At 37.8% G+C, this 27,059-nt stretch overlaps 1 protein-coding gene across 10 annotated transcripts in view; it reads right to left on the minus strand.

The window, feature by feature from the left end:
• PKP4 (plakophilin 4) overlaps positions 1-27,059 on the minus strand; it is a gene marked incomplete at its 3' end in the record, with an annotated part of 243,502 nt that overhangs the window by 46,531 nt on the left and 169,912 nt on the right. For 5 of the 10 annotated variants that reach the window (XM_080797918.1, XM_080797916.1, XM_080797911.1 and 2 more), the window contains 5 exons: positions 15,649-15,780; positions 15,349-15,539; positions 11,100-11,652; positions 5,864-6,052; positions 3,641-3,860 (listed from right to left, as the gene is read on the minus strand). In XM_080797918.1, the coding sequence (XP_080654044.1) occupies positions 3,641-3,860; positions 5,864-6,052; positions 11,100-11,652; positions 15,349-15,539; positions 15,649-15,780 (1,285 nt within the window). The remainder of the gene's footprint in view (positions 1-3,640; positions 3,861-5,863; positions 6,053-11,099; positions 11,653-15,348; positions 15,540-15,648; positions 15,781-27,059) is intronic. The other 5 variants (XM_080797917.1, XM_080797913.1, XM_080797912.1 and 2 more) reach the window with 3 other exon arrangements.

The raw sequence follows: 27,059 nt of genomic DNA on the forward strand, positions 1-27,059 counted from the left end.
ACAAAGAACTATGCCACAGAGTAGAAGAATACACTAGGAGTAAAACAAACCTGAAACAGACCCATCCTAGAAGAACAAAACCAGTCTTGACAGGATCAAAAGCATCTGTCAGTAATATACTTATCTGCTGCAACCAAACTCAGAACCCTAATAGGAGACAACAGAATCCAGAGTCCCTACAATGTTATCATGCACCAATAATTAGCATATGATTTAAAATTGCTCCACATAAAAGGAAAATAGGAGGGGCACCTGGGTGGCTCAGTGGGTTAAAGCCTCTGCCTTCGGCTCGGGTCATGATCCCGGGGTCCTGGGATCCAGCCCCGCATCAGGCCCTCTGCCCGGCAGGGAGCCTGCTTCCTCCTCTCTCTGCCTGCCTCTGCCTACTTGTGATCTCTCTCTGTGAAATAAATAAATAAAATCTTAAAAAAAAAAAAAAGGATAATAGGAAAATGTAACCCACAAAGATGTAAAAACAAAAGAAAACAAAAACAAAACACCCAAATAACAGAAACAGACCCAGAGAAAACCCAGATGTTTGAATTATCAGAGGAGGACTCCAATGGTCATTATAGATGCGCTCAAAAGAAAAAAAAAAAAAAACAAACCAACAAAACAATACCAAAAAAAAAAAAAGAGAGAACATGCATATAGGGTATGAACAGATGAATGTCTTCTGACACATGGAAACTATAAAAAAACCCACCAAATTCAAATACCTGAAATAAAAAATTCACTACATGGGCTTAGCACAGATTGTGGAGACTATAGAAGAAAAGACAGTAAATTACGAAGACAGATCAATAAAAAATACCAATGTGAAGAATATAGAGAAAAAAGATTTTAAAATATAAACAGAGCCTTAGTAACCTATAGGATAATGTCAACTTATTCCAGGGGAGAATGACTTTGGGGTAAAAAAAGCAATAACGGTTAAAAATGTCCCAGTTTTGGTAAAAATCATCAACCAACATTCAAAAAAATCTCAGTGAAACCCAAGCAGGTTAAATGTAAAAAAAAAACCCCACATACCTAGGCCTGTCAGAGTAAAATTGCTGAAAGTCAAAGATAAAGACAGCCAATGAGAAGGTATATTACATAATAAGAATGATGATTTCTCATCAGAAACAATGGAGGTCTGAAGACAATGAATGACATTTTTTAAAGAACTGAAAGGGAAAACCCATACCTGTCAATCCTGAAATTTATATCCTTTAAAAATGAATTAAATAAAAACATTTTCAGATAAATTAAGGCTAAGAGAATTTGTTGTTGGCAGTCACACAGCACAAGAAAGGCTAAAGGAAGGGTTAGGTTGAAGGGAAATGGGTTGAGATGGAAACCTGAATTTACAGAAAGAACATACAAGAAGAGAACTATACGTGGTAACATGAAGTGAATATCAAGATCATTGTTTCTTCTCTTAATTTCTTTAAAAGGGAATTGAATATTTACAGTAAAAATAATAAGGCTATGAGTTTTATTATGGATGTAGATGTAAAATATTTGACAATATAAAGGTCAGAGGGACAGTGAATGGAATTATCTTCCACAGATCAGGCCCTGCTCAAAAGTAACCACCATGAATGCTATTATTCTTTATGTCACTATCACTTTCCAGAGGAGATACTTTGGTTACTCCTTCTAGATGTGTCACTTATACTACTAATCAATTTTGCTTCTACACTAGACAACACAGATTTCCATTTATATAGAAAACATCAATAACTCCTTTAGTCATAAGAAATTTTTAGGTTAATTATAATGCAGCATTAATGGTAAAGAACACGGGCTTAGAAATGACTAAAGATATTACTTCGGGACACCTGGGTGGCTCAGTGGGTTAAAGCCTCTGCCTTCGGCTCAGGTCATGATCCCAGGGTCCTGGGATCGAGCCCCACATCGGGCTCTCTGCTCAGCGGGGAGCCTGCTTCCCCCTCTCTCTCTGCCTGCTGCTCTGCCTACTTGTGATCTCTGTCTGTCAAATAAATAAAAAAATCTTAAAAAAAAAAAAAAAGATATTACTTCAAGTTTGCTATTTTCAAAACTAAAAATTAAAAGCTTCATGAGCTTTTTATTTTGGTTTGAATATTTAAACTTCAGATTCACCTGGATTCTAGTTTCATCTAGAATAAACACAATTATTATAAAATAATCATTTATTCATCTTACCAAATGCATTATCAGTGAAGTTTCATATAATCAAAGCTAGCCATAACAGTTTTATGCATTAGACTACAAAATTATCATACTATGAATAACTGAAGTATATTATCATACATGAAATCCTTATTTATAGTGAATCAACTTATATCAGAGGTCAAAACTAAAGTCTTCAGGAACACATATTGAACTCAGAACTCTAATCACACTTCACTGTCTTTCTGGATAGCTATTCTTTTCTCTGCAGGTTCAGCTGAGGTATAGTCTAAATTGCCTATAATTTAAAACACTTGGGAATTTTTGCATCTATTAGGGTGCCTTAGTATTTTGTCATTTTGAGGTTTTAAAAAATGAAACCATACAAAGGTATTTTTGACTTAATTATATTGGAGGTACTATAAGACAAATTATTTAAAAATCCTTAAAATGGCAAGAACACGGACTAGCAGAACCAAATGAATGTATGAACTATAAAGAACTTTAGGAAAAAGAGTGATCAGGTGGAATGGTTTTATTGAAGCAGTGGGTTTCCCATTCAACTCAAAAGTACTTTTATTTTGTTTTAATGAGCAAAATCTCACTCATGTATTTAATTCATATTCATTAGAATAAGTTGGTAGGTTGCTGAAAATGAATTGATAATTTTAACAATTTTCCAGTAAAACAACAATTTGTTGGCAGAGTGAATGAAATCTTGCTAATATATGCCTTCATATAATACTCAAGCTGCTTAAAATTTAGCAATAATTCCACTCTTTCAGAAATTAAAATTCTCTTTCAGTTTCTAAGTATCTTTTTTATTTCCCTGAATATTTTAAATGACTTTCATTACAGATGAGGCTATTTTTCAAAATCAATCAAGTACCAAATGACTCATACTTATCTTAATAAAACAGGCTTTCTACATGGCCAAATAAAATTAAAAGGAGGAAACATGTACCACTGGCCATTTTTTGCTTTTAAAATATAAGAATTTCTTGTCAACTACTTTCTCCTAAATGGCAGAAGTTAATAGTTAATAAAAACACAACACAGCATTGACTAGTACGATTCAAAATGTACGCAACACTGGTCTTTTCCAGTTTAAAACACCATACGTTTTTTTCTGAAGCCCTCATCTAAAGAGTCAGGATAAAGGAAAAGGGGTAAAATGATCCTTTAAAATCTTTCATATAATTCAGACCAAGAGGCTATCCCAGGGAGTTGTCTCGCTGAAGTATGTCAGTGATGAATGCTGCAGATATTCCTGCAGACCTGTGTATTCTCCAACTTATTATTAAGGTATTGAAAGAAGGAATCGATCTTTAAAATGAAATTAACCTCAATGACCAACGTGTTAAAATACAATGGGAAATACTAGAGATAACGAGTTAACTGATATTATAATAGACTCAGCAACTTGAAAAAAAGCCAGAAGGAAGGAACCGCTGATGCCCATGATACTGTAGCATTCTGGAGACTCCTAACCAGTACTTGCCTGGGGTCTTTCTGAATGCTGTCTATTGATGGTGATCTCGTGGTGCCATCGTCAGCCGGCGCTGCGTGCTGAAGCCTGTTATAATTGCACTCTTGCACTCGGTATTGTATTGGCCTGTAGGGCTCCGCATAGGTAGCTGTTGTGTTCAGAGCATAATTATTTCTTTGGTATGTAAGGGTGCTTCGTTGGCTGGATGTCCTTTGCAGATTTCCAACACCTACTAGAAAGCCAGTATTTTAAAAATGATTAGTATATTCTCCATGAGGTGATACTTTCCGAAGTAAAACTATTTTTAAGAAGGATTACAGTTTTTAACAATTACATAAATTGCTTTATAGATTTCATCAATATTACCAATTTAGATTTTACCAATCTAGCTCATTAGTGCTAAAAAGGCACTTAGGTTTTTAATATACACAAACAATACACCAATTTCATTAGCAGAAAAGAACAAAAATAAAATGATAAATCTGCTTACGTGATTGAGCTTACTGTGTTTATTAAGATTCAGTAACAAAAGTGCAAGGGAAATACAGGAAAAGAATTAAACTAATTTGAGAAATAAATGACAAAATGTCATAATTTCATTTTAGCAAGAAAAAACAATTATTCAAGTCTGTAGATAATTGAGGTCAAACTTCGAACATGAAGCATAAACAAGTTACTTACTTTGATATACATTTCATTTATAGACCTTTGGATTTTAATCATACTGGAAAATTTACTTCATAAGAAGGAAGACTGATACAGCAAATTCTTCTATAGCTACTCCCCTAAATTTTTGTGTAATGCTATGTATAAGTGTACTGCATACTGTATGTAATAGTTCTTTCTTAATTATTGGAAAAGGTATCTCTCCAATGATTGCAGATGTATTCTTCCCACAATTAAATGATTTTAATAACATTATTTATTTCTTAATCCTATGAAAGAAATTCCTTGGGAGTTCCATTCTACTTGCTTGATAGGATGCTGAATCACCAATCATTTAATAAAGCCAATTAGATCCTTAAAAAAATCCCTCAATTTACAGAACACAACAAGTACAATATTTCTTCATTAATAACTATTAAAAATTGATACATTTTATTAGAAGAAAAATCCTGCAACAGACCAAACTGTCAGTGTTTGGCAAAGAATCAGTTCAGATACTGATCCTCTCTCCTGGTGTTCTGGAGGTATGCCTCCTGGAGTTATGCCTTTATGGGGTTATCACTGTGGGCATGTTAATAAATCTGTCCTATCTCTTGCTTTTTGAAGATTTTATTTATCTATTTTAGAGTATAAAGAGAGAGAGAGACGGAGCGTGAGCAGGCAGGGGGAGGAGCAGAGGGAGATAATCTCCAGCAGACTCTGCTGAGTGTGGAGCCTGACACAGGGCTCAATCCCACAACCCTGAAATCATGACCTGAGCTGAAACCAAGAGTGGGATGGTCAAAAAATTGAGTCATCCAGGCATCCCTGTACTAGCTCTTTTCAAAAAGAAAAAAAGAGAAAGAAAGAAAGAGAAAGAAAGAAAGGAGGGAGGGTGGACAAGACTCTTGGGATTCCATGAGCCAGACCTGCAGCACAATCTGGCAGCTCACGTGGCCATGGGTATAGCTTCTGCTCTATCAGCCACTATGGTGTGGCATACATGTGAGAGTGGGGGTGCATTAAATAGGGTGCTCCCTATTTTTATAAATGCTGTTACTGTATGCTGTGCCAGATAGGGTCCATCACAAGGAATATTTATTTCACCCTACACTTAGACATTCAGAGGACATCTAGGATCTAAAAAGGAGTAATATGAAATACACTTGGGCTGCATACAAGCTAAATTGAAGACAGGCAAATAACTCATAAAGGGATCTTCTCTAAATACACGTTCCAGGAAACAAAAATCACAAAGGAATATTCCAACAAAGGTTTTCCTTTCTAGATCTGGTATGTTTTAAACCCAAGGAGAGTCAGATTTAGAGCTCTATAAATTTATTTGTGAATTAACAGTATAATCACCATGTTCACTGATTAGATAAAACTAAGGTTAAAAAAAATATTGCCTATAAATAGGTACAACACGAATTTCTATTTTACTGTTTATCAATCAGCTGTCACAGCTGCTTATCTGACAATCAAATGGGCAACATGATTTCATACTAACAGGGCACCCAATCTCAATAAAAATCTTCTGCTCTTGGGCCTGTATGTTTGGGAATCAAGCTGAACTGTGCCGAGGCCCACCTGAGCCTGTGCGGTACAGTGCTGTCTGAGATCCTTGGAGCTCCACGGTCCCGTGGTTTGGGCTGCGGTACACTGGGCTGTAATAGGTCCTCCCCTCATATATAGGAGTGATGTGCAAGTCAGGAGACACAGCTGAACGAAGGTCTTGCCCAAGCTGGCTGTGCTGACTAGCGTAGGAACTCCGTAAGCCTAGAGGCAGGAAAAGAACGTCATTAAGAAATTGAGAAAACTGTGTTGCGGTTAAAAGCCTCAATTAATAGAACCTTACCAAGAGGACCAAATGTTAAGTCTAAACACCAAACCTACTGAGTTTTACAAAAGGAGGATGCCAGATATGAAAGACACCATATATATTCTTAGAGGCAAACTTTCTCTGGCAGCCAGATAAAGGTAAATTTTGTAAGAAAAAATAGGAAATTATTAGATGGTTTGCTACTCTGAAATCCAACCCACAACTGTAAGCTATTTTATCATGGTGACCAAAAAGACAATGTCCTCTTCTACTGTTAGCACAATTTTCATTGTTAAAACATAAGAACAATGGTTCACGCCGTTCTCTTTGCTGCTCCATAGAACTGGACTACCAGCTCTTTGGGGGCAGGGCCCACCATGTCCCACACCTCTTAAATCTCAACATCTAAGACAATGTTTACACAATAGTACTTGGTAAAGGTTGATGTTCAAGAACACTTTTGAATATGTCTCTCAATTCACCCATGAGTTTTAGAGGAAAACACAAAATTTTATGTTACAAAATTCAGAATATTATCAGTGAACTAATAACATTTGTTAAATATTATGAGGTATTATATTACTATTTGTCATTACTGTATTTTTCCTTTTTTTTTTTAAACAAACATAGCTGTTTTTGCAGGAACCCACATGCCAGCTTCTTGTTTACCTTCCTTCTAGTGCAAAGGAAAAGTACAAAGTTAATACATCAATATCAAATCATTTGAAATATTCTTTCATTTAAATTGCTAATAACTAAAAGGTCATTTTTTTAAATGGGACTTGTGATTAAAAAAAAAGTACAGTTCAAACCCAAATATTTTATTTTCTTAGAGAAAGTAAATTAGTACATTCAATATTATGATGCTCCGAAGTTTACTATTTGTCAATATTAGGAAGTCTATCACTTAGTAAGAATACTAAGGTTACATTCCAAATATGAGCAAGAGAAAGCATAAACATAGCTGAAGTCAGCACTTGTTTTTTAAAAGACTGCAAATAATTGACACAATAACTAATTACAAAAAGATAGGATCATTCACCTCCTATTAGCTCTGTTAATCATATCAGAACTAAAAGCAAATGGGCCTGAACATGAGTGATACTGTTGCTTACTGAGGAGTGGCAAGAAAGTTTCGAATATGTAGAGCTTCTGAGATGAATGATTATTATTACCTACCCTGGAGAGCAATGCGACATGGAAAGAATCTAAATGAACCAATGTGGGTTTTAGCTACTGGCTCTCTACTTGCTAAAATGAAGATCATAGGATTAAACAATCATACAATTGGGAGATGGTCTGGCCAAACCTCATTTCGAAACCAAGGAAACTGAGAGCCCCAAAAGAAGTCTGATTCGTCCCCATCAGAGAACTGCTTCCTGATAGGGGTGAGAGGAAATTCCCAACACTGGACACAGCAAACCCTCAAGGCTCAAGGAGACATGGTGTGAGCAATCTTGAACTCAGCAGAGCCCTCCATGAATTAAAGGGCCAGGTCAGCCCACCAGGGGGACATGGGAGCCAATGTAACTCTAAAGATGATATTGTGATCCTTACTGTAAAGTTCTCATTTGGGGATTTCAGCTTCTTATTCACTTGCAGATTTCTCATTCCTCTTAGTAGAGGAATGCTCCGTTTCTTTATGGAACCCATGAATATTTTGAATAAAGGTGAAGGCACTGTATTTGTCAATGGTGATATAAAGTGGGCAGGTAAACAGACCCGATCCTTGGTAATCTTTTCAACACAAGGTGCTATTTTAACACTCAGTGGAGCCACAAATTCTTGTGATTTGCGGTGGGATTCTGTAGATCACTCAACACTTGGGCACCAGTGCTGGATGCTCCTGAAGTCATCTGAGCTGCCATGCTCCCACCACTCTCCACAGTTCCGTGAAATAAGAAAGGTAACAAAATGAGCTTGTTGATAACTCTAAAAAAGCATCCAATAAATATTCACTTGTTATAAGATTATTTAGTGAGATGAAATTACTATATGTGACAGACTATAATGGGAAACAAAAGCTCCAGAATTAGAGTGAAATATACTTTTTGATTTTAGAATCTTAGAATCTTTGTGAATAACATAACAGTGATGGTTACTACTTTTGTTCATCTATTCATGCACGCAAATAAAACAGTCTTACAGATTTACATTAAAAAAATAAAAAAATAACACAGCCTCTATAGAATAAGTAAAATGATTATGTGTAGAAAGTCCACCAAAACTAAGTATCTTTTAAATTGGAAGACAAATTATCTTCTATAATTGTTATTAGAAATAATTTTTCCAGAAGTATTCACACAAATTAATTTTTAATAGTCTTCTCTCCCCCTCCAACTAATGGAAAACACAGATCTTCCACAATATTATTTACTTATATGATAGTTTCTATTTGAGGTTCCACATACTAGTTTAGCTATTACAATGACATATTTCCTGTGATTTACAATCTTTATATTTAAGATACTAGAAATAAATACAAATTTATCTTCCAAATAGTATTCCTTGCATTCCCCAAACTTTCCTTGACATGCTATGATTTTACTGAAAGTAGTATTTTAGGGCAGGCACATTTTTCTGTTGTAGGATGTAATTTATACACATATTGTATCATCACTGAACTTATGATCACCAAATATCCAAGTGTCTGAATCTATTTCAAAATATTGCTTCAGGCTTATCAGTTAGAAGGTTATTAATCCTTTGAAATCAAGAACCATAGTAAATATCGTGACAAGTAAAACACTTTCTGTAGTAAGAATAAAAGAAAGCAATTCACAAAATAGGATCCACATTCAGAATAAGTAGGCAGGCAGATGAGAAGCAAAGCTTCTCTACACCCTTTATATAAGGAAATATTAGGAAAAAAAAAATCTGTGATATGCTAGGTCTGCCTTTTCCGCCCTGAAACAACGTCTAATTTCACCTGCAATGTCAGAAGGCAGGCTTTTTAAACCAAAGGAGATCATCCATCTCACGGTTAAATACAGACAGTAATTTATGTACTCACTTCCTTTCCTGGGTTTCTACTTCACTCTATAGCAAACATAGATTTCTGCATAGCCATTCTATACATTCACAGGGGGGAGTATAGAAATCCTCAGAACTATTTATCTTTCAAGGTTTCCTTGGGAGACAGTATTTCATAAATGATTCCTACCTTACTTTGCTGCAGACTTTCAGAGGCATGTTAGAAAATATCTAAGCCAAGCACTCTCCTCTGATGACTGAATGAATAAGAGGTGGTTTCTCCACTAGGACCTTTTCTGAGCTTAAATTCTAGTTCAATATTAATTCTTCGTGCAAAATTATTCAATTAGAAAATCTCAAAAAGGCTTTACCTTTCTCAAAAGCCATAAGGAAAAGATATTGATTTTATCACACTAAATATTTAAAAACTTGGATAAGAAATATCAAAATATCAAAAACAAAGTCAAAAGACAGGTTACAAAATGGAAAAAATACTTGAGAAGTATATTACAAGAAGCTATTTACTTCAAGTATAAAAGTATAAAAAGCTTTTACAAGTTATACAGACAAAAATCCTAAACTTGTGGTTTGTAGAAAAGACCTAAAATGGCTGATAAACACGTACGATCCTCAATCTCAGTCATAGCTCAATAAAGGGCATTGGAAACCATGAGATGCAGCTTTTAACCTATCCCACTGGCCAAGATGCAGCACTGGCAATATGCAGTGCTAGTGAAGATGAGGAGGACAGATACGCTCAAAACTATTGGTGGAAATAGAAATCTATGCAGCTTTCCTGAAACGCAGGAGGGAGGACAGTATTTCTTTAAGAACACATAAGCACATTTTTTTGACTCAGCAATTCTACTTTAAGAAATGGATCTCATAGTTATCTTAATATCTATGTGCAAAATATGCCAGAACAATATAGAGCTAACAATATATACTGCATTGTCTCTAATATCTAAAAATGAAAAAAACCACCTAAATGTCCATTAATAAGGAAGAGATTGAATAAATTATAATACATCTATAAAAATTGGGGTCCTAGGCATCTACTGACAGAATGGAGCTCTCAGACATATTAAAAAAGAAGATATGTATATTACCCATATTTCTAGATGTATAAGGTATATAAATATATAGTAGAATTCCCATCAGTATAAAAAACAATGTGTTCACATGTGTATGTAATATATATATACTTACACATGTGAACACAGACACATACACTGGTGGGTCAGACTGGGTGAGGGTAGAGGAGCTTGAGATTTTCACTTTGCATTTCGTATTTTCTTACAGAGTTTTAATTTTTTTCCCATTGTTTATATGTTACTTTAAACATGTAACTTAAAACACTAATTAAAGATAAGTTTCATTTTGATAAAAAGAACGACGTCTATACATTATGTGGGAAACCCACCATGAAAATACCCAGAAGGAAATGGCTGTTATATCAGGCACCTTCCTGGTGTCTTTCTGATTTAATCCGAGTGGCATTTGAAGGTAATCATAAGAGCTTTGTGAATTTCCTGTCGTGAAGCTAAAATCAAGGCAGTTGGTGAGAAAAATCCATATCGTATACCATTAAAGCATTTCTTTAAAAAAAAAAAAAGCTCAGTATTTCAAGAGATATTCTGATACCATCTTTTAACATAATTTAGGGGTTTGGAGAGGGGTAAGCTTAGTTGGTGAAAACTCTTTCATTAAAAAACAAAACCCAAACACAACAAACAGCTTAGAATTCCAACCAGTGCTTCTACAATGCAAAAAGGTACTTTTCATATCCTAATATTGGGAAAGGGAAGAATGTATTCCTTGTAAAAAAAGATTTCTGGTTGATAGAAATGTATATAGTTTCATGCATTAAGAATTAGAGCTTGAAAGAAGTCAGCCTGACATCAGCAATGTAAACTTTGAGAGAAAAACATGAGCTTTTCCCACTTCATCGTGCTGTTTCAGCTCCGACTGCACAACTGTGCACAAGGCTTCCTTCCCGGGCTTTATGTAGTGCTGTCACCTTGCACTCACCTGTCAGGCTGTCTGGCCGAGGTGGAACCATTCTTTCATAAATTTCATACTGCTGCTGTCCAAATTGTTCCATGTCGTGAACAGTCCTTTGCAGTGAAGGTCCCAGATGTTGTGGTACGGCGGTCATCCCTGAGCGTTTGGGGGATGACGACCCCACCTGGCCTTGGGATGGGGAAGCTACTCGAGTCTGTGCATCCATCAGGGTCAGTGGGGACCCTACTCTGGCGGTAGTTTGGTACTGAGGGGTTGGTCCGTTGGGATTGGAGGTCTGCCGGGATGTGACTGACCCAATCCGACGTACAGCTGTTGGGGAGGCGGGTCTCTGTGCGGTGTATGGAGAGGCTGCCCGCTGAGCAGGTAACGTGGTGGAAGAGTATGCACTGGGGTTCAGTGGTCGGGAGTCGGTCACTGACGGAGAGCCAAATCCACTACCCAGAGAAGTTCTCAGTGACCCCCTTGAAGGAGACACGCCTGTGCTGATAACATAAGAAGGAGACTGTGCTCTAGATGGAACTGAACTAACTCTTCTCATGGCCCGATTGGCTACTGATGGCTGATGAAAGGGGGGAGAAAAGAGAACGGGTTTATCCAGGGTTTTGTGTACACTGTCATTACAGAAACAAAATGCACATAGCTCACTAAAGAACGTGAATTCACTGTTTTTTCCTTTTTATGCTTTAGAGCTGGGTATTTGTCCTTATTGTGCTTTACTTGGTCTACCTTTTCTTGGTAGTTTAACCTCTATCTTTTCCCCTTCAGAATACTAAAACCAACTAGTAAAGAGAGATCTGAAGAATACTTAATATTCCTTTTTCTCTTGTCTTTACATATTTTACCCTCTTGCCTATGCATTTTTCACAACAGGTAAGATGTTGTATTCAATGCTAAGTGAAATAAGACAGAAAGACAAATACCGTATGACTTCACTCACATGGAACTGAAGAAACAAATGAAGGAACAAAGAAAAGAAAAGACAACGGAATTAAAAACAGACTTCTAATACAGAGAACAAACTGGTGGTTCCTAGAGGGGAGGCAGGTGGGGGGATGGGTGAAATTATCAGATAAAGGGAATTAAGAAAACACTCATAGTGATGAGCACTGAGCAATAGATATAATTGTTGAATTGTTATATGGTACATCTAAAACTAATATAACATTGTATGTTAATTATACTACAATTAAAAAAATGCTGTATTGCAAGTGTAAAGGGTCACTAGAACAATCTACTTTATTTTGTGCCCTGTGAGTCAAACTTTGGCCAAGGTAATGCAATTATGTAAAACAAAACAAAACAAAACAAAACAAAATTTGAATGCATCAATCTAAATGTAGCTAGAGGACTGTCTATAATTTACTCATCTTTATGGACTGGCCCTGTTAACAAAAGGAATGTTCTCTCAATGTGGAATAAATGAATGTTTGCATAGGACCTGGGGTCCAAAGCTCTCCTCTGTTTATCTACTCTCAAGGGACAGCTTGGTTGCACAGGTGCTCCAGCCAAATTTCTCTTCTTTTGGCTTAGGTGTGGCTCCTGGTCATTTTGGGCATTTCTTTCTACCTCCTTTGATGTATTAGCTCTTAACTTTAGCTGGTGGATTTAAAGAGATGCAAAAAAGTACCCCCAAATCTGCTGCAGCAGGAGGAATGCTCAAAGTCTCTGGTGGGTTCTTGGCTAGCCAGCTGGAAAAGACCAGAATGGGAAATGAAGAACATTTCTGCTATGGATGGTCCTTCTATGAATCTGTAGACTCCTGCAAACACTAGGTCTCAGAGGCCATTCTTGATGCAGCACATTGAAGGATGGTGGCTGGACTGGGGCACTGGCCTGAGAGGAAAAGGCCTAGGATCTGACAGCAGGGTGCTGAGCCGCAAGCCCAGGACTAGGCTACTGGAGTACAGTTCCCATCAACCCCCTCTCACTTTTAATTAGGACACTAAGAGGACAAACTGGAACAAGGCAAGGACTCTGTACACTCTTAGATGTCATTAAGAGGAAGAATGCTTTGTCTTATGAAGACAAGCAAGTAGACCTATGCGTGCTCAAACTCAACAACTCTGGGAGGGCAACAGCCATGGAGAGAAGATCTGGGGTGGGAAGGCGATGGTAAATAAAACAACAAGGCAAGAAAGAGGGAGTTTGCAAATGAGCAGACAGTTGGAAAGTTAAAATCTGTGCTCAGCGTTTAGAAATAGTGTTAAAAATAAGTTAAGAAGATCTCACATATGAGCGATTTCCTCCCAAAATGGGATACTTGGTCTAAGAGCTAGAAATGTGTTGCCCAGACTACATGCAAATCAAGAGATTTCAGAGACCCCCTTGCAACCTAATTCTTCAGCTCTAGGAACAAAATCAGCTTACTGTAAGTTGAGAAAAAAGAGGTAACATGCCCACTTTGGCGGGGGGGGGGGGGGGGAGACAACAAATTTTTGTAGTTAAGATCATTACTATTCTAAAGTGTGACCAAACCAACCAACATAAAAATCCACCTAAGCAGATAAACTCCTGTAAGCACTTAGTCCAAAGCTGCTCACACGTTCCCATCAGAGCATCCCTATCAGCAAAGGAATAAATGTATACTCTAAGGACTGGGGGTGTGGCTTGGCTTAAAACTGCATGCAATAGGAACATGATGATTGGACAAGAAAAAAAAATTCATGAGCTGTGTTTTTGTTTGTTTTAATACAGAAATGTTTCTCATTACTTAAAAATTTCTGGGCGGGGGCGCCTGGGTGGCTCAGTGGGTTAAGCCTCTGCCTTCGGCTCAGGTCATGATCTCAGAGTCCTGGGATCGAGCCCCGCATCGGGCTCTCTGCTCAGCAGGGAACCTGCTTCCCCCTCTCTCTCTCTGCCTGCCTCTCCACCTACTTGTGACCTCTCTCTGCAAATAAATAAAATCCTTAAAAAAAAATTTTTTTTTTTCTGGGCGCTTGGGTGGCTCAGTTGGTTAAGCAACTGCCTTCGGCTCGGGTCATGATCCTAGAGTCTTGGGATTAGTCCCACATTGGGCTCACTGCTTGGCAGGGAGTCTGCTTCTCCCTCTGACCTCTCCCCTCTCATTCTCTCTCAAATAAATAAATGAAATCTTAAAAAAAAAAAAAAAAGAAATCCATTAAAAAAAAAGTTTCTTCTAAATTGTTGAGCCAAAGTGCCAAAGCCCTCTTGTGTTTCTCCTTCGGCATGGAAAGCCTGGTCCACTGTGGTGTTACCTGTAGGGCTCCGTCTATTATATCATCAGAAAATTAGTGGCTGCCTAACTTCTTGAATGATCTTGCCATTTTTCAGCTCCACAGAAATCACTGGGGTACTTGGACAGATTGTTATCCTCACCGGTTACTCTCACTCAGGATCCTACTGCTTCCATTAATTCTGGCCCATGCTAGTGGACTGATGTGAATAAAGTGGCAGTGTGGGAGGAGCTAAGGAGTTTTTGTAAACATATACACAGGCCATCTTATTTTTTGACCAAGTCAGAAAATCCTAACTTAACAGAATGGCTATACTTGTATATGATAATCTTCCATAGGCAAGAGTATATACAATCTTTTTTTCTTTTTTTAAAATTTTATTTATTTATTTGACAGAGAGAGAGATCACAAGTAGGGAGAGAGGCAGGCAGAGAGAGAGGGGGAAGCAGGCTACCCGCTGAGCAGAGAGCTGGATGTGGGGCTCGATCCCAGGACCCTGAGATCATGACCTAAGCCAAAGGCAGAGGCTTAACCCACTGAGCCTCCCAGGCACCCAAGAATAACTACATTCTAACAAAGAATTGTGATTTCAGGGAACAATTCCAAAGGTGAAGGCAAAAAACTTTGGTTGGAACAGGCCAGTCCCATTTTATTCAGGTGTGAGAACAGTGCTCTGCCCTCTAGGATTCTCTAGAACATACTGTAGCTCTAGTATTTTCAGGAACGCACGACCCCTAGAGGGACTACAACGATCCACCCAGTTTTCTCATACTCCTGCCCTGGACTCTTCCTTCCATGCCAAACTTGCTTCTTCTAAAAAAATTATTCTCCCGTATCTGGAATTTGTCAGAATTCATTAATATGAGCTAATAAATAATTCCTACAAGATTTTTTTTTAAAAATATCACAGACCTGAATAGTGTTAAAATGATTTTACTACTTTGTCCATTCTATAAGATCAGAACTGTACGAACTGATTTTACATCTAATACAGAATACTTACAACAGATATTCGGTTAGGAAGCTATTTCTTCACAAGGCTCTCAATGTGCTTGGCTTACCTGAACCAGTGTTTGTCCTTCAGCTCTTGAATTCCTCACCAAATGGTTATTAGTTGATCCTATGAATGAATGCTGCGGTCTATTTTCTGCTTTACTCAAATTCTGGCTGTTGTGGAAACTCCCCGCTTCCTGGTATCCACTGTCAGAATAAGAATTCATTTGTGTTGAACTTCTTGAGTTACCCAATGATCCTGAAGGAATGAAACCAGCAGGAAATATGTTTATTTTACACTTCTGATGCTCATTTTCAAATAGCACAAATTAAAAGCAAATCGATACTTAAAAGATAATACAACAGACCCTCACTTTCATGAAGAGATGTCTGTTCTGGTGAATAGAGGGTCCCCTGTTCTGGCTCTGTCCTGATGAGATAGTTGTTGGGGTGGACAGCGTCAGAAACTCTAGGTTTGTTTACACCAGTATTTGGCACATCTGCAAGAAGATAAGTTTAATCAGCTAAATCTAATGTCAGTATTACATCAAAACTTGCTACAAAGGTTCAGATATTTGTAACTTCTTATAATCTACATGTTAATACTATACCATTTTCATTGTAAACTGCACAATCATTTAGACTCTTTTTATATGAAACTGTTTCATATACTCATTTTATTAATGTTTGTCTAAATTTTATGACAATTTTTCATCCTAATTACCACCCCAAGTTAACTTATATATTATAGGAAATTAAAATCTGAAAGCTGACCTTGTTTCTCCTTGAAAAACTCACCTCTCAACTGACTTCCTCCAAGAGGAAGACTCAGGGTAGTGATGGTGGCCAAGTGTTTAATAGAAGATCCTCCATCCCTCCAAATGTTTGAAAAAAAAAAAAACTTGCATAGTGTTTATATTATTGAGCTTGGTAATGAAACCTCTGAAGGCAGAGCTAGGGTTTTATGTTTTATTTCATGTTATCGAAAATCAATGGAACTCTGTATGGTGTTCTCAGAGTTACAAATGATGGAAATTTTAATTTTTTATCTATTTGCTTACCTTACTCTTTCTAGTCTTTTTCTGAATCAATATAGACATATCTAAACCTGATTCTTATTTCCTCACACTGAATCTGTCTCTCCCACTATCTTATTTTACTTTCAACTGTGTCATTTTGCCATCTTGATCTTAAAAACAAAACTATTTATCCCCTTCCCTATCTCCGACATCTGTTTTGTATGCTGTAAATTGGGGTGGTGTAAATCACACTACCTTTCCCCATTTCCATTCAAATGTGACCTCTTTTCTCTATTTCTTCAAAATATATTTGCCCATCTTCTGATTACCTTCAGAAGTCTCTTCCTCAAACTTAACCCTCAGGCTGCTAACAAACATTTTTTTCAGGAATGCTGCTTCACGATCTCTTCGAAGATTTACATAAAGTCCTTATCACATTTTGAGTCCCCTAAGGATTTCAATGTTTTCATTTGTCTTTCCTTTCTTTCTTCCTTTAACTACTTATTAAGGCTCTAAGAATGATGCAGCTATGGGAAAAGATAGGTGTGTGTGGGAGACACAGGGAGCATCTGGGGAAAAGGAGCTTAGGAAAAATTTCCTATAGGAAGTAAAGCTTGCCCCTTCTTTTTTTTTTAAATTTTATTTATTTATTTGTTTGTTAGAGAGAGAGAGTGAGCGAGCACAGGCAGACAGAGTGGTAGGCAGAGGCAGAGGGAGAAGCAGGCTCCCTGCCGAGCAAGGAGCCCGATGTGGGACTCGATCCCAGTACACTGGGATCATGACCTGAGCCGAAGGCAGCCGCTCAACCAACTGAGCCACCCAGGCGTCCCAAGCTTGCCCCTTCTTTACCACATGTAAACTCTCGCCATTAGTGTGTAAGCTCAGCGCCAGCAGGGACTTTTGTCTGGTCTGTTTATGTTATGTCCTCAGTGCCTGTGATAGGTATGTTGTACTCCGTAGGTGACTGGTAAGTATTTGTCGAATAAATTCCCAGTTAAGAAGAGCAGCTTCTCTTTATTGAGTGTGGATTCACACCTGGCACTGTGCTGTGGCTTTATTATGTTCAATAAAGTTTATCTATGCAAAGCAAAGTAAAACTTGTAGGCACTGCTGATCAAGCTAGTTTGGAAAGCAAATACAAGTTTTATAGGAGAGCCGGGAGCCCCGCTGCATTCTAAACCTTTAAGCCTGACACTGAATTCAATCCAAGGTTTTGTTCCCTAGCCTCCAGAAAGATTCACTGACATCCTTAATATAGGTTTTTAACAACCTGTCTCCTGATTTATTATGTGACAGTACACTTCTAGGTGGTAGAATTCTGGGACAGTTCTGAATTCTGAAGTTTGGAATTTCCATAAAGATCACAGATTGTATATGGTTTCCCTGGTACACACTGAAACCTGATCTGAGGCTCTGTCACGCTGATGATCCAGGGGAGTGATCCGCTTCATTCGTAAGTCTCCTGTTACAAGTTTCTCGGGTTCTACCTATTCTTATGTAGCACTTCTGGCTGGAATGCTATGAAGGACTAAGGGAAATACATAGTTTGCTAGGCTACTAGAGGTTTTTTTTTTTTTTTTTTTTTTTTTAAAGATTTATTTATTTATTTGACAGAGAGAGATCACAAGTAAGCAGAGAGGCAGGCAAAGAGAGAGAGGGAGGGAAGCAGGCTTCCTGCTGAGCAGAGAGCCCGATATGGGACTCGATCCCAGGACCCTGAGATCATGACCTGAGCCGAAGGCAGCGGCTTAACCCACTGAGCCACCCAGGCGCCCCAGGCTACTAGAGTTTTATGCGGAGTTGGTGTGCGGGGGAATAGAGACACAAGGGATGGCCGGACAGCAGGGCTGTGCCCCAGTCTACTGTGACTTCATCCAAAATGGAGCTCTGACACATCGAATGTGAAACGGCAACCCTCTGGAGATATGGAAGCACCCCTGTGGGAGCTCCAAGATGTCTCCTATGTGGAAAATGTACCATTTTTTAAAAGAAAAAGAGGTTTAAGATAGTTCTTAGCTTCAGCTTTAGTACAAGATTAAAACATGGGACACCAATACATCAAAGCTTTTGGCTTGGAAACACCAGGTGGCATGCAGTGCCAGGAGCTGAAAACTTATCACCATGGAAACCAAAACCCATTAGAGTCCATGTATGCCTCTTTTTTCTCTTTTTAACTATTAGGAACTAGTATTTAAATAGGAAAAGAGAAAGAGGCCCCTGAAAGATCTGTACCTCAGCAATTGTGTCTCCTCATCCAGTGGAACAGTTCTTCACAAATCGTGTGACAAACAACTGTGCTCATTTAAACTCTTCTTTAAGAGAAGCTATTTAAAATAAATAATCTTAAACAGAGCAAGCACAAATTGTGAGGTACAGGATTCCACACTGGTTACCCTAATTAACAGAATTAGTATCTCAAAAAATACAAACAAAATAAACAAAATTACCTTGAAAGTAACACAACCATGTACCCTCTTTAAATATCAGTATCCGTTTCTTACACTTTTAAAGATTTATTTATTTGAGAGAAAGAGAGGAGCAGAGGGAGAGAGTGAGAGGAGAGGGAGAGGGGGAGAGAGAATCTTAGACTCCCTGCTGGATGCACAGTCCTATGTGAGGCTCGATCCCACAACTCTGAGATCATGACCTGAGCCACAATCCATAGTTGGATGCTTAATCAAGCCACCCAGGAACCTGTTTCTTATACTTTTAAATGTAAAAAATAGAATATGGAAAAGGACAGTGAGATGGTAACTAGAACACTAAAATACTAAATTCCCATGTCCTCCAAATCTAATTTGATGATTTAAATACCTGAGTTATTTAGAGAACAGGATCTAAATTTTATTCCTTTTTAAAGATTTTTTTATTTTTAAGTAATCCCTACACCCAGTGTGGGGCTTAAGCCCACAACCCCAAGATCACAAGCTGCCATTCCACTGACCAAGACACCCAGGCACCCCTATTTTTATCTTTAAGTAAACACTGAAGTTAAAGTTTTAAAAAAGTTGATAAATATGTATTTATCATATTGTAACTATTATGATATATTATCATATTAATCAGCTACAAAGCAACCAATTCTAAACTATCAAGGGGGTCTTTGGTCATTTTTCTACTTCTATAGTGAAGCCCAATGGTAATATATATCTGCAAAGACAAAAAGATATTGGTATCTCTTCTCAATCATTAAAAGAAAGTTAAATCATTTTCACACTGTTTTATTATTATTTAGTGTTTTCTTGACAACTTGTAATTCCCAAATTACACACAAATAAATACATACATAGTTGCTATTAGTAAGAGGACCCAGTTCCCCATCATTGTAGAAGGTATTCTTATTGTAGTAGGGTAAGGTTCAAAATTATTAACTATGTATTATTTATGTAATCTTACTTTAAAATTAATGTCTTTCAAAAATAGGTGCTATGAGGAATAAAAGAAGGCACTAGTCAAATTTACCAGAGAAACCAGTCTTACAAGATGGGATCACTTCAGGATCCCTGATATAAATTAGAGTTAAATAGCTGGCATGTTGTGATTTAGCACAATGAGAACATGAAACTGAGAGACGTTTTGATGAACAAAAATGGCACACAGAGAACACTTTTCCAAGAAGACATACAAATGGCTAATAGACACATGAAAAAATGTTCATAATCATTAGCCATCAGGGAGATTCAAATCAAAACCACATTGAGATACCACCTTACACCAGCTAGAATGACCAAAATCAACAAGACAGTAAACAATGTGTGTTGGAGGGGATGTGGAGAAAGGGGAACCCTCTTACACTGTTAGTGGGAATGCAAGTTGGTGCAGCCACTCTGGAAAACAGTGCGGAGATTCCTTAAGAAATTAAAAATAGAGCTTCCCTATGACCCTGCAATTGCACTACTGGGTATTTACCCCATAGATACAGAAGTAGCAAAAAGAAGGGCCATCTGTACCCCAATGTTCACTTTATTATTTTTTTAAAGATTTTATTACTTATTTGACAGAGAGATACACAGTGATAGAGGGAACACAAGCAGGGGGAGTGGGAGAGGGAAAGCAGGCTTCCTGTTGAGCAGGGAGCCCAATGTGGGACTCGAACCCAGGACCCTGGGATCATGACCTGATCTAAAGGCAGACACTTAACAACTGAGCCACCTAGGCGCCCTGTACCCCAATGTTCATAGCAGCAATGGCCACAGTCACCAAACTGTAGGAAGAGCCAAGATGCCCTTCAACAGACGAATGGATAAAGAAGATATGGTCCATATATACTATGGACTATTATGCCTCCATCAGAAAGGATGAATATCTAAATTTTGTATCAACATGGATGGGAGTGGAAGAGATTATGGTGAGTGAAATAAGTCAAGCAGAGAGAGTCAGTTATCATATGGTTTAACTTACTTGTGGAGCATAAGGAATAACACAGAGGACATGGGGAGATGGAGAGGAGTGAAATGGGGGAAATCGGAGGGGGAGACGAACCATGAGAGACTGTGGACTCTGAGCAACAAACTGAGGGTTTTGGAGGGGAGGGGAGTGGGGGGTTCGGTGAACCTGGCAGTGGTACTAAGGAGGGCACGTATTGCATGGAGCACTGGGTGTGATGCATAAACAATGAATCTTGGAACACTGAAAAAATAAAGTTAAAAAAAAATGGCAAACAGAATGTCTATCCTACTTCTTTCATCTGTGTACTGAAGAATATGTGTTACTTTTTCACAAACGTTTTGTGGAACATCAGAAATATTTTATGGGGTATTTTCAAACATCAAATTAGCATCTTCTATGAAAATGCATGTCTAAGAATATGGAACTTTAACAAACTTCAAGGAAGAATGAAATAATCTCCATTTGTGTTTTGTGAATGGGAGATTATTGGAACCAGGGTCCTTCTTGCCTGCTACATTTCATCTGAATGCCCCCAAATCACCTAAACAAGGGCAATTAATTAGAAAAAGCAGAAGGCTGTAGCTAAGAAAATACTAGGGGGTAAGGGACACTAATGCTGTAGGGCTACATAAATCTCATGTATTATCCACCATTAAGCTCACATTGAAAGATAAAATACAAAGTGAATTATGATTTATCTCCCAAATACACACCAAGTGTGCATTGAAAATAGGCTCAGGAAACAGACCAAGGTCTCTCTAAATAACCTGAAATTACTGAAATTGCGCTGCTTTGTTAATCTCTGTGTCTTACTGTTTATGGTATATGAAATGGAGGTCTGTACTTTGTGTTAAATCACCATGGAAACAGGAACCTAGAGATCAGTAAGGAGATTTTAAGTATATACAACTCTGTAACTAGTCTTTTACAGTCCAGCATATTATAACTTTTTGCTAGATTCTTGTTTGTGCCTGTTCTGAGTTGCTATGGTGTTTAAAGGTTTGCCCTTACATAAAAGATAGTGCAGTGTGAGTTTTGGCAGGACTCCTGGGATGGTAATAGAATGCAGTGTTAAGGCAGATGATGCTGTCTTTGACAGTTAAGGGAATTGAGTAGCTCTCTTTTCCTCCAACTTTGGCCTGTGAGTTGAGGTTAGGCTTTCATACTCTGAGTGGCAACACTTTATGAAAATATGAGTAGAAAATTTTGTCTTTTTTTTAAAAAAATTTTGTCTTATGGGGACTCAACTTCCTGTTTGGCTCTGGTATTCTGGCTTCTCGTAGGGCAACAGGTTCAGGAGGGAGTCTACATTCCACAGAGCTACAACAATATTCCAGTGCCTTCTATGGCTAAGAAGCAAGCTCTAGTACAAATTCTGGAAGAGAACATGGATGATGGCCTTGAAGACGTCTCCTCTTCAGTAACTTCTTCGATGTACAAGATTCACTTCTACAGCAGGTAACCCTATTACCGGAGGAAATGAGATGATTGGGAAATACTGTTGCTGAGTGGAAATGTGAATAGGGTGATGGAAACATGAACCATAAAAACATTCTCTGATTCACAGAAGACACAGACAGACATTGACTAATAACTTAAGATCATAGATATGTGGGGTGTATGGACTCAAAATATGAATTACTATATACATATGATATCCTCTAAAAGCTGGGCTTTAAAATAAGTTAAAACCTCCAAGAATGGGCAGAAGCTCTTGTTTACTGAACTATTTCTTGTCTGGTTCTCTTGCGTGTATCTAGATTCTTGGATCTTATACATACTTATGCTATCTTTAAAAATATTGAGACAGTGGCTCTAAAAATTTTACTCATCTAGAAAATGTTGAGTGAAAAGCCTTGGAAAATGGAAACCATTAAGGAAATATCTTCTAGTTCACTTTAAACTTTGCTCTAAACATCAATTAGCCTGCCTTAAAATCCACTGTAAAAGCTTATCAGCCTGAATTCAATTTTGTGGCTTAAGTAAACTTAGTTTCTGCATAAGCCGGTATAAAGCACTGTATTTAATTTCTATAATGCAAATCTAAAAAGTATTTTATAGTTTTGTATGTCACCAGAGAGATCTCTTCTTCATAATATTTTAAAATTCCTGAATTCTGTTCAGGAATACAAAATGATTAAAAAATAATTGTTAGAAAAAAAGGTCTTTCTGCAAATAGTCATATTAAAATGAGTATTTATCAATTTTGAGTATTTTGAGTCCAGCATGAATTAAAATACAGGTGTTACACTTACCATAAAGCATTTATACATGTAAGAAGAAAACTAGAAAAATAAGGAGTTTAGAACTATAAAGATGAAAAGAAATAGACCACACATATCAAGTTTCCAACACTGAGTTTACAAGTAGGTGATCATAAAAGGCCACGGGCCTCTTGTTTCCTACAGAGAAAGCTAAAAAAGAAAAAAGGATTTTCTGTGATATAAAAAAATCAGTGATCTATGGAATATAAGTGCTCAAAAATCATTCAAATTCAAAGATACACTTTATTCCTTTTAGGGCAAAAAAATGTTACCAAATAAAGAAAAGGGTATATTTGATAGTAGGTGATAGAAGACAGATACCCTCTGCTAAAACTAAACAAAAAAAAACCCTCCAAAACAAAAGCCAAGAAAACATTTTTTTTTTTTTAAGATTTTATTTATTTATCCAAGAGAGAGCATTAGCAGCTGGGGGTGGGTGGGTGATGGAGAGTAAGGGAGAAGAGGTGGTTGGGGGCAGTGAGAGAGGGACAAGCAGATTTCTGCCTGAGCAGAGAGCTTGGCTCAGGACTGGGTCACCTAAGCCGAGGGCAGGTGCTTAGCCAACTGAGCAACCTAGGTGCCCCAAGAAAACTTCTTTAAAACAAAACAAAACAAAACAAAACAAAACCCATAGAAATCTGTAAGGGTAGGATGATACTCCTATCAAAAAGAATAGAAAAGGTCTTCTGAAACTAGGTTTTACTGTGATTTTCTATTGGGCTATCTTTTTTGGCATAGATTATAAAGATAGAGCTAAATGCAGACTAACTCTGGCTTAGGAATGAAATGTGGGGTTACAGATGGTAGCCTTTCTGACATTTCCCAAAGCAACAGCTGTAAACTGAGGAAGTATGTGGCTCTGTGTGTTGAGGAGGTGGTAATGGGAAAAGGAGCTTTTAAACTTGATACTTTCTATTTTATTTTAGGCAGTTAATAGAATATTTGTTCACATATCATTAAGAGAGAAAAAACACTTAAATATTTGTTTAACATGTTTATATTAAACATAAAATGTTAGAGGCTAACACTAGATATGTGATTTTATTTAATATTTTTTAAGATTTTATTTATTTATATGTCAGAGAGAGAGAGTGAGCACACAAGCAGGTGGAGCGCAGAGGGAGAGGGAGAAGTAGGCTCCCCGGTGAGCAGGGAGCCCAATGCAGGACTCGATCGCAGGACCCTGAGACAATGATCCGAGCTGAAGGCAGATGCCTAACCAAGTGAGCCACCCAGGTGTCCCAGATATGCAATTTTAATACAAAGTCCTACCTCACCAGGCACCTGGGGGGCTCAGTTGGTAAAGCAAAGCGCCTGGCTCTTAATTTTGGCTCAGGTCATGATCTAAGGATCATGAGATTGAGCCCTGTGTTGGGCTCTGTGTTGAGCACTGAGCCTACTTAAGATTCTCTCCCTCCATCTTCCTGTCCCTCATCCCGTGCCTGTGCTCTCTTTCTCTAAAAAAAGCCCTAATTCAGTGTATCTAAGTCTTATGGGGATGTGTTACATACATCCCCATAAAATATGAGTAAATGGTATAGGAACATTCAGATACATATTTGCTAAAGCAAAATGCTAACATTCTTATTTGGTGCTTGCCACCCATGCACATACTCTGTCCAGTCTTCTCACTATAAGCATCTTTGTTATAGATTACTTTACCATAAGCAATTTCAACACACTTTTGCTGTGTCACTAACTGGCTGTGAGCCAAGTTTTCCATACAAGATAATAAAAAAAAAAAAACTGGTTGACAATTTTTTTCTTCATTGATGTAGTACTGTTATTTTTTATTTTACTTAAATCTTAAGCCCTCATAATAGTCTATATAGTGGTGCAGAGTTCTGATCCCACATTTCGCACAGAACTTTAGGACATCTATCAATGGACATGTGACAGTATGCCAAGAACAAACAACAGCGTAGAAGCCTTATCACAGCACAACATAAAATTCAGGTTCAAAGATGTATCCTAGTATTTGAAACCTGATGCCTCCTCTAATGAAGAAAACAGAGAAAATGTGATGCCAAACAAGGAGACACATCAGCAAACCAAAGTGTATAATGCTATTAACCAGAGATTTGAAGATAAATGCTGGAGTCCAATCTGCAAAATAGAAGCAGTATTGCTAGGACTCTACATGTTTTGAACATACTCGAATATTTTGCCCTTTGCTATAGTCTTCTACATTTTGCTACTCATTTTTCTTATTTCATTATGTTCTTTGAATGAATCTCTTTTTTCCATGATTTTATCTTTTATAGCACAACTGCCTTATGGCTAACTAGTTATGCTGTGAAAGTATCTGCGGCTACGATGTGTACAGTGAAGCTGCCTAGAACCTGCACAAACACAGCGGTAAGTGCAGAGTTCTAAACTAGCAGAGAGGCTGATGTCCAGCACAGCAGAGGTAACTCAGCTTAAATTAGGATTCATTTAACAAAATCCCACCAGTGTGGAAAATAGACATTAAATCATGTCTACTGGCTGGACACTGTCATCTCATACTGGATTCATCTGTGTCATGGCTCACACTGGCAGTATGGCCAACAGCTGGCTGGACTTAACATGTGTCACTGTGATGTACTGTTTTAACCCCCAATATGCTGAACCCTTTGTTTAAAGAATTTGTATTTAAGTTTTTTAGAATTAAAGTTTTCAAACATTGGGGCACCTGGGTGGCTCAGTGGGTTAAAGCCTCTGCCTTCGGCTCAGGTCATGATCCCAGAGTCCTGGGATGGAGCCCCGCGTCGGGCTCTCTCTCTGCTCAGCGGGGAGTCTGCTTCCTCCTATCTCTCTGCCTGCCTCTCCGCCTACTTGTGATATCTCTCTCTCTGTGTCAAATAAATAAATAAAATCTTAAAAAAAAAATAAAGTTTTCAAACATAAAGGTAGAGAGAGAAGGGTCGCCTGGGTGGCTCAGTCGGATAAGCCCCGGACTCTGATTTCAGCTCAGGTCACGATCTCAGGGTCATGAGATGGTCTTTAACCAAAAAACCCCCAAACAAACAGAAGTATAATTAGCAACCCTCCCAATTTAATAGTTACAACATTATGCCATACTTTTTATGCTCCATTTATTGCTTTTTCCTTTCTTCTGTTACAGAATTTTAAAACAGATCCCTCACATAAGATCATTTTGACTCTAAATACTTCCGTATGTAGCTCTGTAAAATACGGACTTCAAAAAACGACATTTATTCCATCACACCACATAAAGAGTCCACAGTCACATTTTCCTGATGTCTCAAAAATTTTTCTTCAGTTAGCTTTTACTTGTCAGGCTGAAATAAGACTTACAGATAGTGTTGGACTATGATTGTTACTTAGTACCTTAAGTCTAAAAAGGGCTCTCAGACCCTCATTTTCATTTTCTTGGTTCACTGAGGGAACCACAGCAATAAACTCAGGATGCTCCATATTCTGAATTAGTGTGTGGGTTTCTCATGGTGGCAGGTACGTATCCTCTAACCTCTGTATGTCTTTTAAGCAGGAAGTTAGAGCTTAGAAGCTTTCAGGCCAAACTTTTGTGGTTAGAATACTTTATGGATGGTGTTGTGTACTTTATGTCCTGTCGTATTGTAACTTTTACAGTTGTTAAGATCAGTCAGCCAATTCAAGCGGTGGTAGTCTGATCTTTTCATATTTTCAAGTTCACCATCAACCTCTCTCCTAATGCAACGATTCCCAACCTTGCTTGCGTACTGTAATGGCCTGGGATAGGGGTGGGTGTAGAGCTTGGAAACTATTGCTGAGTCCCATGCCCAGGGAATCCAATTCAATCAGCCTAAGCTGAGGTCTGAATATTAGGAGTTTAAAAACTCCCAAGGTGGTTCTAATGTGCAGCCAGGATCGAGAATACAGAGGTTTCTACATACACTGACAATCTTTGCTTGAATCAATTATTTCATTAGACGATGCAAATTGGTGATTTTTCTAATTTTATTGTCCTTTCTACATTTACCAGCAGGAATTCCTTTGGTATATTTTAGATATCTTTAAATCTATTAATGGCCAGGGTTATTTGGTTATCCTAAAATATAATCTGTATAGGACTGGCAGGATAAATTTTTAATTCTTTTCTTTAATTACCAGGAATTAGATTAA

The sequence above is a fragment of the Martes martes genome, assembly GCF_963455335.1.
Source record: "Martes martes genome assembly, chromosome: 3".
Classification (NCBI taxonomy): domain Eukaryota; kingdom Metazoa; phylum Chordata; class Mammalia; order Carnivora; family Mustelidae; genus Martes; species Martes martes.